The sequence below is a fragment of the Eptesicus fuscus genome, chromosome 20 (genome assembly GCF_027574615.1).
Source record: "Eptesicus fuscus isolate TK198812 chromosome 20, DD_ASM_mEF_20220401, whole genome shotgun sequence".
Lineage (NCBI taxonomy): Eukaryota > Metazoa > Chordata > Mammalia > Chiroptera > Vespertilionidae > Eptesicus > Eptesicus fuscus.
This window is the reverse complement of record NC_072492.1, coordinates 42524747-42537236: the sequence shown is the minus strand read 5'-3', so window position 1 is coordinate 42537236 and position 12490 is coordinate 42524747. Positions and strand designations below refer to the sequence as shown.

Here is a 12490-nt window from a genome sequence, read left to right as displayed (position 1 = left end):
TGTCCTTATTCCAAAGAAAATGATCCTAACAAAAGCGTCATTACAAGGCGGGGGTATAGCTCAGTGGTAGAGCATTTGACTGCAGATCAAGAGGTCCCCGGTTCAAATCCGGGTGCCCCCTCTGCATACTCAGGTTTTTCCAGTTTTCTTGGTTCTGCAGTCAATTTCTGTAAGTCCTCCTAGAGGTGACAGGAGATTGCGGCCTCGGGCCCAGCCACCCTCTTTTGCAGTCACTGAGGACGGAGGCCCAGGCCCTGCCCAATCCACAAGCTCACTTGCGAGTGTGTCTGAGAGTGGAATGCATTGCGAGAGGGGGCCTTGGACCTTCCGGTTGACCCATGCGGACTGTAGCGTGTCTAAGAGTGGAATGCATCACGAGGGAGGACTCGGACCTTCGGGTTGACCCATGTGGACTGTACATAAGGCCCACTCTCCTCGGTAGGGGGCAGGTGGGCACACTCCCAGGTCGGCCTGGCCAGTGACCCGAGGGCAGTTCTTAGGGAGGGAGGCTTAGTTTCTATGGGCGAGGCTTAGGCTAGGGAAGGAAGGCCCCGAGAAATCCGCGTAACAGTGTAGGAAGGGGAGAGGGGTGTTGAGCAGCAGTAAGGGGGCGATAGCAGGGCAAAAAGAAGGGGATCCCGGCTCAAAGGAACTCCCGGAAGTGAGGGATCTCGAAAGATCTCCAGGGACTCCACATGCTCAAATTGCTTTTTTCTTACACCGTCAGTGGAAGCCTTTAGTTCAGTGCTTCAGAAAACAAACCCTGCATTCAGATGGGTATTCGCTTGAGATTTAAGTCCTTTCCCGCTACTATAGACCCTATTTCTCTTCGCAGCTCCTCGGGCGCCTTGTAGAAGCAGTGTTAAGAAGCTTTCCGCGGCGCCGTTGATGGCAGAGGGGGTATAGCTCAGTGGTAGAGCATTTGACTGCAGATCAAGAGGTCCCCGGTTCAAATCCGGGTGCCCCCTGGCCCGTTCTTTTTCAGGCCCCACATTCGGTGAATCAAACAATTTTCCTTAAAGCTTCTCCCTTCTTCCTCCACAATTTTATATTGAAATTTCGTTCGTTACCTCTCTTTTCGGCAAACGAAAAGCGACGAGAGTGCAAGAAACAAGAATTCTATAGCAGTGGCTCTCAATTACGATCCCGGGGACCAGCACCACCACCTGGGGAAATGGTAGTAATGCAGGTTCTCGGTCTCATCCCAGAACTGAATTAGAAACTTGGGGGTGGTGCCCGGAAATCTGTTTTAAAATTAGTTCCCCAGGTGATTCTGATGTACGTTCAAGTTCTACAGGTTTACCTTTTTAAAACATTTACATGTTATTGGTTCCTAATTATTTCCAGATTGCTGTTTCAGCCTGAGCCCTTGTAGACCTTATAAAAAACAGACTGCGAGGCACCCCGGGCTGGGGAATGCACAAAGAGACGCAGCCGGAGCTGCAGTCCCATACGTCCTGGGACCTCTCAGAAGGTAGGGACTTCCCAGAAGGTAGGGGCGAGAAGTGGACCAGCCGGCCGAAGCCGGAGCCGGTGGACAGCGTCTGGGCAGGTTGCGGGTCGTCACGTGGCCACTAGGTGGCAGCAAGAAGCCGAAGCTGGAAGCGGCGGCCTATTTGATCCTATTGAAGAGTCTGCAAAGTCGGGACTTAACATTAGACAAGAAGGAGGTGCAGACAGGCCTCGCCTTGCTGCGCCGGAAGGGAACAGAGGGTTTAGGACGGGGGGAGTTCGTTTTTGGGACCCTGGGTCCTGAGGGAGGAGGACCCGGGATTCTGAAAAATGAGAGAGTCTTGAGTTCTTTTTTTATTTTTTATTCCAGCTCACATTGTTCCTTCTCTGGTCCCCACGCACGTCCCTCCTCCTGGGGAATCCCCCCAGAGACGCTTAGTCCACACCCCTCTCTGCGATTTTCCGGTTCCCAGCCCCCAGACCCGTAGGAGCTCGGGTGCCCCCCACGCCTCACTCTGCCTGTCTCCCGCACTCGAACTCCTTGCTGTCGCACGAAGTAGGTCACGGGCTGCCTTCCGAGTCCTGACCTGATTTCTCGCCGTCTATTAAATCTCCTAAATTGCGGGTATTTTTATTCTGTCCTGGAAGGAAAAAAAAAAAATCTATCCCCAGAGCCTGTTATACGGTAGAGGTGGGAGTGGGGTGCTTGGGGGGTGGGGTGGGGTGAGCTGTGTTCTTGCCCTGGGGCTGGCTGTGAAGATTGGCCTGGGGCCCCAGAGCGGGGTGGCCTGGGCCACCTTCTAGGAACAGGGAGCGGTCCCATCCGTTTGGAACCCAGGGTGAGCCAGGCCCGCTCCACCCGACGTGCGCTGGGCTGGGGGGCAACACACCACGGTGCTGGGCGTGGGGTTTGCGTGGTCAGGTGGACAGCAGCCCCGGGCGGGGGCGGAGCCCAGGCCTCCGCCGGGCCGGGAGCTGTGGGCCTGCCCGAAGGGGAGATTCCCGGGGTGCGGGTGGGCACCCACAGAACTCCGAGGAGCAGCCCCGAAAGTCGGAAACCCTGGTGGAGCCGGGGCACGGGGTGGGGTGCCCGGAGCCCAGGGCCCCTTCCTGGGACTGGTCCCCGGATCCTCCCTCTGCGGCTTCCCCGGGGGGCGTGGAAGGAGCGGAGGGAGGGAGGCGGGAACGAAGGTGCGGGGGCAGCGGATGCTCTTCGGGGTCCTCTCCGCCCCGGGGTCCCCCGCCCCGTCCGCCCACTCCACGCCCTCCCCGACCCCCTTCCCGTCCTGGGAGCGGCCGCGGGCGCGCGAGGGCAGGGCCGGGCCGCCGGGAGCTCCGAGGCGCCGCGCCCCCGCCCCGCCCCCTCCGGCCGCCCGGCCGCCCCGGCTCGCTCCCCGCCCGCTCGCGCGCTCGCCGCTCCCGCCGCCTCGTCGGGCCCCGCGCTCCGCCGCCGCCGCGCCTCCCACCCTCCGCCCGCGGGCCTCGGGGACCGCGCCGCCAGCCGCTTCCTCCCCGGGCAGCCGCGGGCCGGGGCGGTCCTGGCGCCCACCATGCGGGGGCGGCTCTGGCTGCTGGTGCTGGTGCTGCGGGGGGCCGCCCGGGCGCTGAGCCCCCAGCCCGGAGCAGGTAGGACCGGCCGGAGCGGGCCGGGGGGCCGGGGGCGGGCGGGGGCAGGGGGCAGGTACCCACCGGCTGGGGAGGTCGGGGTTCGGAGGGGTTTGGGGGGGTGTTGTCCGCAGGAGGCCAGGAACTCCGTGGGCTGTGGCAGGTGGACAGGGACCCCACTTTCCCAAACACATAGGGTGGGAGTGAGGGTGGAGGCATGAAACATTGTCTTCCTGGAAGGACAGCGAGGTCCCCCTGGAGAGGGGGCTCCCCAAGGCGGTGGGCGGTGGTCCCAGAGGGGACAGAGCGAGGGTCACAGGACCCCGGGCCACAGGGCGCAAGGCTAATGCTGATGGGATGGGGAGTCTGCCAGGCTTCGCCTCCTCTTTCCCTTCCCTACCTCCACCCCCAAGCTGGCCCAGGCGGGGGGTGAGTTGGATTTGGGGGGCCGGGTGGGAGCAGCCAGGGGGACGGTGGAGACCCAGCGTCTCTCCCAGAGGGAGGGAGGTGGTGGCCTGGGCCTGGAGCCTTCCTCTCTGCCTGGAGCCGGGAGAGCAGTCCTGGGCCCGGGAAGGAGCCACTTGCTGCTCCCCTGTCCCCCAGTCTCCCTGTCCTCTTGCCGCTCCTGCCCTGCCCTGCGGCCTCTGGCCTGTAGCTGATCTGGCTCTAGACTGGGGCTCCTGTCTGCACACACCCCTTCCCCTACACCAGTTTTTCACAACCGTCTCTGCCTCCTGGAGCCCTTTCTGAGATCTACCAGGAATCTCTCACCTTAGAAAAGAACCATTTTTCCACAGGTAACTTCACATTCTCCTCGTGCACCCAGACCACCTGGGGTTGGGGAGGTGGGTCATTTGCAGTCAAACCTCTTGACAGAGAGAAGCAGGAAGACAGAGCTCTATGCCTCACTGGCATCGGGGTCCCTCAGATGGGACAGAGCGTGTGTGTGTGTGTGTGTGTGTGTGTGTGTGTGAAGGCCGCTAGTTCAGGGGCATGCTAGCATCAGGCACCGTGTCTGTGACAGTATCTTGACTTCAGTGGAATGGTCCCTGCCTGCAGCTGATGAAGGCCTGGGTGGGGAAGGGGCTGATGGTGGAGATGTGGGCAGAGAGCAGTGGGAGCTGATGTGGCAAGAGGCTGCTGGGGCAGAGCCACCAGTTTCCAGGGGGAATGGCCAGAGGCTTGGCTTCTCTGCCCAGCGTCTCACTTGCTGTGTGACCTTGAGCAAGTTATTTCCTTCTCTGGGCCTCTTGCCCCGTTACACAGTGAGGCTGCGGGCAAAATCTCTGACTCTTGGTGGTGGGATTATGAAAGATCTGTTTTCTCTTTTGAGGATTGCCGTCACTTTTCTGATTTGTTATGATATGTCTGGGTGATTGACAATTAAAAAAAAAACACCCACAATATAAAAAAGGAAGAGGTTGGACAGGCCAGTGTTTGAGCTCCTTTGTAGCCCCAACCTGGTGGGATCTTCTGGACTCAGGATGTGACGGGGTCGGTGAGGGAGGGCTCGGAATGAACTCGGACAGAACCGGGAGAGCCGCGGAAAGGTCTGGGGAAAGGGAGTTGGGAGATAACAGGGATGTGCTGGGCTGGGGGGTTGTGGCCAGACCCAGGCCTGGCTGAAGGCCCCTCTTCGGAGTTGGGTTGAGGTAGCAGAGACCCGGGGAGGCCAGGCCGAGCGGGCAGACAGAGCGAATCCCGTCTCTGAGCAGAGGACATGCTGTCTTCTCCGCTTTGGCGGACTCAGCGGGAGACGTGGACTTTCCCTGCAGCAGGGCCGGTTGTCAGAGCTAAGGAAGCTTTAGGAGCCAGGGGGGGTAGCTGCTGACTCTCCGTTTAGTTTTTCTTTCCCCGAGGCCGGGCTGGATTGGACAGAGGAGCTGAATGGAGGCAGGGGTATCTTTGGCAGAGAACAGGTGGGGGTGGGACATTCTGGGGGAGGCCACTAAGGAGGGACAGCCCAGCTCTGATGGGTGGTGGAGGCCTTGGACGAGTGAGAGGGCAGCTGGGAGCGGGCCTGACGGGGTTCTGCCATTCAGCGCCGAGGCTCCCGCGTCCTCTGGGCTGGGTGGGGGGATGGCTCAGGAGGGAGCTGAGATCTGTCCCAGGTGGACGGGCCACCATAACAGGAAGGTTTCTCAGACCGCAGGACGAAGCTGGCAACTCCCTAGAATATCAGAGAGTTCATTACACGGTGATTTACTTACGGGAAGATTCGGCCTAAGTCGACACAGGGCCCGGCTGTATTGTTAATCTGGTGTATGTCTTAGCCAACGGAATCTTCACGGGCACAGGGGACGTGTCGGCCGGATCACTGTTGTCACCCCCGCAGCCAGCATGGCACCCAGCACCCAGCAGGGCCTCAATAAACGTGCATTGAATGAGCGAGTGAGTCAGAGGTGGTCACAGACTCGCTTCCTTCGAGAGAAACACGCAGGGAGCCAAACTCTTCCCTCTCCTCTCCTCTCCTCTCCTCTCCTCTCCTCTCCTCTCCTCTCCTCTCCACTCTCCCCTCCCCTCCCCTCCCCTCCCCTCCCCTCCCCTCCCCTCCTCTCCTCTCCTCTCCTTTCCTCTCCTCCTCTCCCCTCTCCTCTCCTCTCCTCTCCTCTCCTCTCCTCCCCTCCCCTCCCCTCCCCTCCCCTCCCCTCCCCTCCCCTCCCCTCTCCTCTCTCTCCTTTTCGAAGCTACTGGTGGTCCCTGCCTGCAAATTCGCTCTCCCCAGATGAGGTCCTCGGTGGGACCTGCGGCAGCAGGAGGGGAGAGGGTGCAGGTGGGGGCTTTGCAGCGAGGAGGCAGGCGTTCCGCTCAGGGTCTGGGGCCTGTCCCAAGCCCCTCGGAAAGTCGGTCCTCACGTGAGACCCAGGGAAGGCTGGACCCGCGGGATGCTGTGTGTTATTTTCCTAAAGACTTGAAGCGACCTGCCAGGTGGAGGTCTTATCATCCCACGTTACCGAGGAGGCGGCTGGAGCTGAGAGCGGTCAGTCTGTCCGGCATTGCAGTCAGGGAGGAGTGATTCAGGCTTCTTTCTCGACCTTGTCCAATCCCACGCCCGGCTCCTTTGTTGCGGGGACATGACAGAGGGGCTTCCAGCGGGGCCTTGTCCCAAGGGGAGGGTCTGTCAGCCTCTGGGTCTCGGTACTCAGGGCATTTAAAGGTCCTTCTGCCCTCCTTTCTCCTGCCTTCCCTTTCTCCCTCCCTCCCTCCCTCCCTCCCTTCCTCCCCTCTTCTTCTGTCCTTCCCTCCCTTGCCCTTCTTTCTTTCCTGCCTCCTTCCCTTCCTCCCTCGCTTCCTTCTTTCCCTCAGTCCCGATCTCTGAGCTTACTGAGTATTTGCTCTGTGTCAGGCACCTGGAGTCTAGAGATGCTCAGGCAGCAGCGATACGTTGCGATCGATCGGTCGGGGCTGGGGTGCCACACGAGTGAAGCATTCTGGGAGAGCGGGAGAGATAGCCGGGGATGCGCTGGGAAGAAGTGACATCTCATGCGACCTGAAGGATGAGCAAGAGCTCCCTGGGAGAAGGCTCACTGATGGAGCGGAGTGGTCCTGGCAGAGAAACTGCTGGTGTGAGGCCTGGTGGCCGGAGAGCAGGCTGGGTGCGTTAGGGGGTCAGGAGGCTGGAGAGGGAGCAGGAGTCCAGTCACAGGGCCTCGGGTGCTGGGTGGAGCTGCTGAGTCTTCAGCTGGAGGCCTGGGCGAGTGGGGCGCCTGGGAGAGTTGGCATCCAGTTTGTCCCCTAGATGCGCTGGCGGGCAGGTGGGAGCCGGCTGAAGGGCATTAAAGGTGGAGGCCGAAGTAGCTGCTGGACCGAGTGGTGGTTCTGGGCCTGGAATGGCAAACCTGGGTGATGGGTGGGATGAGGGTGGCTTGGACCAGGCCCTGGGGTGGCCTGCCCTGCCCTCCTGAGGCCAGCCCATTGCTTCCTGCCCCGGAGCAAGGCAGTGGCATGTGAAGGGGGTTGGGGCACCACCGCTGGGCTGCCCCCTCCAAGACAGGGGACACAGTCTCCCCGGGCAGCTCCCAGGTGCAGTGGTTCTCAGAGCAGGGCGTCCAGGAGCCCAGCCCACGTGCCAGGCCTGCCCCGGGGCTGCCCCTGCACTTTGGGGCGCAGCCTGGCCTTGCTGCTCACATCTTGCTGGGCTTTCTGTGGTCTGACGGACCCGGGAGCCAGCCTGCCCGAGTGCAAATCCTGCCGCGGACTGGTTGTGTGACCGTGGGGCGTTCCTTAACATCGTTGTGGCTCGCTTTCCCAGTTTGTAAAATAGACCTAAACCCAGCTCCTGCCTCCTGGGCTTATTATGGGGATTAAATGAGTTAATGTGTGCAAAGCACTTGGGATAGTGCCCGCACAGTGTCCGCCTTTCTGTGACAGCCAGCTGTCATTTTCATGGTCACTATTACTATTGTGACATCCCACTCGACCCCGTGCCGCGTGGGGCCACGGGTGAATGAGGGGATGAACACACGAGCAGTGTGTTCTGGAAGCTTCTTGCCCTCACTCACACGCAGAGGCTCTCCAACGCAAGGCAGAGGTATAGCAGGGAGCCGCCGAGGTTCGGATAGGTGTGTGACACATGCGTGGACACAGAGGGAGGAGGCCAGGGCCTTCGGGCAAGTCCGTGTGTGTGCGCGCACACGTGTGTATGCACAGGCACGTGGGCCCTTGCACACACACACACGTGCGCCACCAGCTGTGTTGGATCCCTCCGCGGGCTGAGGGGATGATGTCCTGTCCCCGCCAGCTGGGAGGGGGAGGGTGGCAGGGAGACGGAGCGTGTGGTTTGGGAGGGCAAGACTCAGGACTAGGCCAGGGTAGGGCCGACTCCTCCTTCAGGGCCTCTGCCTTTGACCCTGAGCCTCTATTTATAAAGCCTCTCATAGGCGTGATTGTTGTCCCCATTTTCATGATGAGGAAACTGAGGCTTAGAGAAATAAACGGTTGGGTCCAAGGTCGAACAGCTTGTGGGTACAGATGTGTCCTCCCCAACCCCACCTCTCGCTGGGCACCCCCTCCCTGCCCTCTCCCCAGGCCTTGGGCCCCCACCATCCAGGCCCCCTCCTGTCTCGGCTGCAGGATTGTGATGCCAGCCGATCCCAGCATCCCTGCCCAGGCCGGCCCAGCTCCTCTGCTTGCTCTGCACATGCTCCTTTCCTGCCCTGGCTCCTGCCCAGGCCCGAGGGCTGCTCGCAGGAGGACTCGGGGAGCGGGGCGCACCAGCCCAGCATAAACAGTTCTGCTTCCAGAGGCAGCTGTGGGCCTCGCCCGAGAAACGCCAGGCAGCCCTGGCTTGGGATAAGGACCAGGGGCAGGCCGCCTTCCCAGCACTGGGCTCGGGGCCATCGCAGCCGGTGGGCATCTTGGGGAAGGGGTCCGGGGACCGCCCCTCTCCCCAGCTTCTCCCGAGCATCTGGTTGCGATTAGGGGCAGAGAAGTAAAAGGGGGCCGGCAAGGGTCCAGCAGGCGCCAGCAGCCAAGAATGACTTAATTGGATAAAATGTCTAATGACGAACCAGAGCCTCACAGCAAAGAGTCCTGGCCCCAGCCCCAGGCCTGGTCCTGGCCAAACCTTGTCTCAGTCTCTGTGCTTGCTGGCTCCCAAGTTACCTCCAGCTCGTGTGCTCAATTACGCCGTGATTGAGCACCTAGTGTTTGCTAGGCCCTGAGGATACACGTTTGCAGAAGGCAGGAGAGTCCCGGGGCAGCAGGGAGACAGGCAGGTAGTTACACCACCAGTGGATGCTCCAGCAAAGCGAGCTACATCCGGGAGCTCTGGGGAGTGGGTGGAGACAGGCCTCTGACACAGGGTGGGCCTGACATTGATGAAGGTCGCGGGGACTAGCAGGGGCACTTGTCTGGTGGTCTGTGTCCCGCACACACATCCCTTGTAGGGGTGGCTATTGGAGTGACAATATAGGACACATCTTGGTCCATCTTTCTGAAACGGACAAGCATGGTCTCTGTGTCATTTAGAATAAATCTGAGTCTAGGAATAGCTGCTAAATGGCCTGGGTGCCACCGCTTCCCAATCCTGTGCTGGGCATGTGCCCTGACCAGGAATCGAACCAGGACCTCCTGGTTCCCAGGTCAATGCTCAACCACTGACCCACCCAGGCCGGGCCAGGGCTTCTCAATAGCTTCCCTGGGGATCATTTAAGAATCCCAGTGCTCAGGCCGAACCACGGACTGTGCTATACCAGTCTCTGGGGTGGGACACAGGCATCAGGGATTTTTAAAGATTCCTCAGGTTAAGAATAATCACCGCTTTGGAGGCAGGTCTAACTGGGTTTGAAACTTACCTGCTGTGTGACCCTCTTTAACCTCTGGGAGCCGATTCCTGTCTGTGAAATGGAGACAGGAATCTCTACGGTGGAGGGTTGGGGTGAGGACTAAAGAGTCATGTGTGCAAAGTGCATGGAGGGGAGCTGGGTACCTGTCTCTCAGTGCATGTGGGGTGTCTCCCGCCCTGGTAGTCAGTGTCCCCAAAAGCAGTGATGGCGTGGGGGCAGGGCCTCTGCAGCGTACGTGGGCTGGTTCCCCTCGCAGTCCTTCCCTCCGGACTCCCAGGACACTCACCTTCCTGTCCCCTTCTCCCAGGTCCGGATGCAGGCCACGCCTCTGGATGGGCCGCCCAGGGGACCTCGCAGGGCTGGAATCGGAGAGCCCGAGAGAGCCCCGGGCAGGTGTCGGAGCCGGACAGGACCCAGCTGAGCCAGGACCTGGGTGGGGGCACCCTGGCCATTGACACACTGCCGGATAACAGGACCAGGGTGGTGGTGAGTGCTGGAGGAACATGGAGGGGGCGGGACGTGGCGGTGGGGGGCCCGGCACGTGGCCAGGCACACTTGTGAGAAACGCCTGTTCTTCGGTGTGGGCCCTGGAGGTCGGCGTGAAGCTAGGGATCTAGAGGGGGTGGAAGCAGGGCCCGGCCTGGGTCGTGACATCTTGGCGTCTCAAGAGTGACAGAGGCTGCCTACTTCCTCGTGGACCCAGAGAGGTAAGGGGATTTGCTCAAGGACGCACAGCGTGACCTGACACTGGACTCCTCCCCTGCGTAGGGCCTCCAGCAAAAGCTGAATGAAGGGGCTTCCTCGTCGCATCCAGCTGCCGGCTCTGGCCCCTCCCGACCTCCTCTCTGTGCCATCCACAGACCGAGGTCCCCAAAGGGCTCACGGCTGCTCAGCCTGGTAGCAAGGAACTCTGAGCAGAGGAAGCAATGGGGGTCAAGTCCCAGGAGGGACCCGCCTCTGCCTGGGGCAGTTCTGGGGGTGGGGCTGCAGGAGGTCAGGGGGATCCAGGCCAGGAGGCAGTGCTGTCCTCCAGCTGGCTTTCGGGGGGCCTCTGCATATGTGTGGGTGAGTCTATATTCATGTGTGCGTGTTGGCAGGAGTGTGTTTGCATGCGTGTCTGAGGGGTTTGGTGATTATGTACATGTTCCTGGTTGTCTGTCACCATGTCTACTATCATGAGTGTGTGTGTGTCCATGTGAGTGTGTGTGTCCATGTGAGTGTGTGTGTGTCCATGTGAGTGTGTGTGTGTGTCCATGTGAGTGTGGCTGAGAGTAAAGGGGTGGATTCTCCGGATGCTAAAAAACTATGAAACGAGAAGGAATAAGAGGATGTGTTTCTCGGTATATATTCCTTTATGTTTTCATGACATTTTAAAAATCAAATAAGTGTTTACAGATAGCCAAAAGGTCAAATAATGCTAAGATTAAAAAACAAGACACAGTAGAGCCCCCTACCCCGCCCCCAGCTCAGAGGAGGCTGTGCTTCAGGCGTTTCTGCAGGTGGAGCCCTCCCCATTTCTAAGGAGCTTGCGCATTCTGCTGCCTCCCGATGAATCCGTTTACACATTATGTGTTGACTGCCTGTTGTGTAGATGATCTGCCTTTTACATTCTCCCCAATATTTTTGTTAAATCCATGTGCTCGGCTTTATAGCATGGTAATCATGGGAATATTGCTCACCACTAATCCAAGCAGGATGATAGCATTGTTGACTTTCTTATGTAACTTTTCTTTTTCCTGGGTCCTTACCCTGCCCACTTGCTTCGTTTTCTGTACCTGCTACAGCTCTGTATTCTCACACATCCATTGGCCTGGCTACAAAAGAGACCACAGGCTCAACATGGAGTCCCTTGTGCTAAACCCACAAGACAGAAAAACAACACTTAATACCTAATTTAATTACAGTTTCCACCTCTCCCAGGAGTGGAGTCTTAAACCAGTCAGTTTGGAATGACCTGGTCAGCTCTAATGAGGTAAACTGCTTGCTAGACCCCCTGTCACCCCCTGAAAGAAGGTGACCTTGACACGAACAATCCACTCTTGGTTAGAAACCTCCTTCTATCTGCTAGATGGGATGCTGCCCGATTCATGAATAGTTCAATGAAACCAATAAGATATTTACAACGTACTCTGTTGAATTTTGTGGTTTAACAGCCTCCATTATAATTTTCGGGGTAGTCAAACCTGTCAGTTCTCCCCGGTGCCCCCCGGCCCCCGAAACCTCTCACAGTCCTGCTCCAACCGGCACTGTGTTCCCTGCCTCCCCACAGCCATCCTTGGACCTCTCCTTCTTCGTTGCAACCTCTGGCCTCTCTCCTGTGTTGGGCGTCCTGTTCTCTCTCTTTTTTAAAAAAAAATGTATTTTTATTGATTTCAGAGAAGGGTGAAGAGGGAGGGAGAGAGAGATAGCAACATCAATGATGAGAGAGAATCATTGATCAGCTACCTCCTGCACACCCCACACTAGGGATCAGCCCACAACCTGGGCATGTGCCCTGCTCGGGCATCGAACCGTGACCTCCTGGTTCACAGGTCGATGCTCAACCACTGAGCCACGCCAGCTGGGCCGGCCTATTCCATTGACCCTCTGTTGTTCCTGCTTCTCCCCCTCGTTTGTTTAGCTTCCTGAGAAAGGTTACATGGGGGAGAAAATTATTTTGAGAGCTCGCATGTCTGAAAATGCCTTTATTCTATCTCACACTTGATTGATGGTTTGGCTGAATATAGAATTCTAGATTAAAAATAATTTTCCTTCAGAAGTTTGCAGGCGCCTCACCATTGTTTTCTGGCTTCCAATGTCACTGCTGAGAGGTTTGGTGCCATTCAATGCCCCCTTTTTGTATAGCCTGTTCCCCCTCCTCCGGGAGCTTCCGGGTGTTCCCTGCAACCTCCGAGGAGGAGGGCCCTGTTGTAGCTGGATGTTTGATGGACTGTTTCAACCTAGAGACTCATATTCACCCGTTCTGGAAAGCCTTCCTCTTCATTTCTTTGATAATTGTCTCCCTACCGCATTCTCTTCTTTCTACAGTTTCCCTGGATTTGACGTCCTTCCTGGGGAATAATCCTCAAACCTTCTTCTCTCTTCTGATGTTTGTCTGTCCCTTTGCATTATTTTACTTAATTTCTTGAAATATATTTTTGTTGACT

The 12490-nt window shown here is 58.4% G+C and overlaps 1 protein-coding gene and 2 non-coding genes across 3 annotated transcripts in view; all 3 read left to right on the top strand.

Annotated features, from left to right (window-relative positions):
- The first annotated feature begins 49 nt into the window (after positions 1–49).
- On the top strand, positions 50–121 carry TRNAC-GCA (transfer RNA cysteine (anticodon GCA)). Its single transcript has one exon. It is a non-coding gene; the product is annotated as a tRNA-Cys (tRNA).
- A 775-nt stretch (positions 122–896) lies between these two features.
- Positions 897–968, top strand: TRNAC-GCA (transfer RNA cysteine (anticodon GCA)). The gene has a single exon. It is a non-coding gene; the product is annotated as a tRNA-Cys (tRNA).
- A 2034-nt stretch (positions 969–3002) lies between these two features.
- PLXDC1 (plexin domain containing 1) overlaps positions 3003–12490 on the top strand; it is a 55391-nt gene continuing 45903 nt past the window's right edge. Inside the window, exons 1-2 of the mRNA XM_008153793.3 lie at positions 3003–3078; positions 9652–9830. Coding sequence (XP_008152015.1) covers positions 3003–3078; positions 9652–9830 — 255 coding nt within the window. The remainder of the gene's footprint in view (positions 3079–9651; positions 9831–12490) is intronic.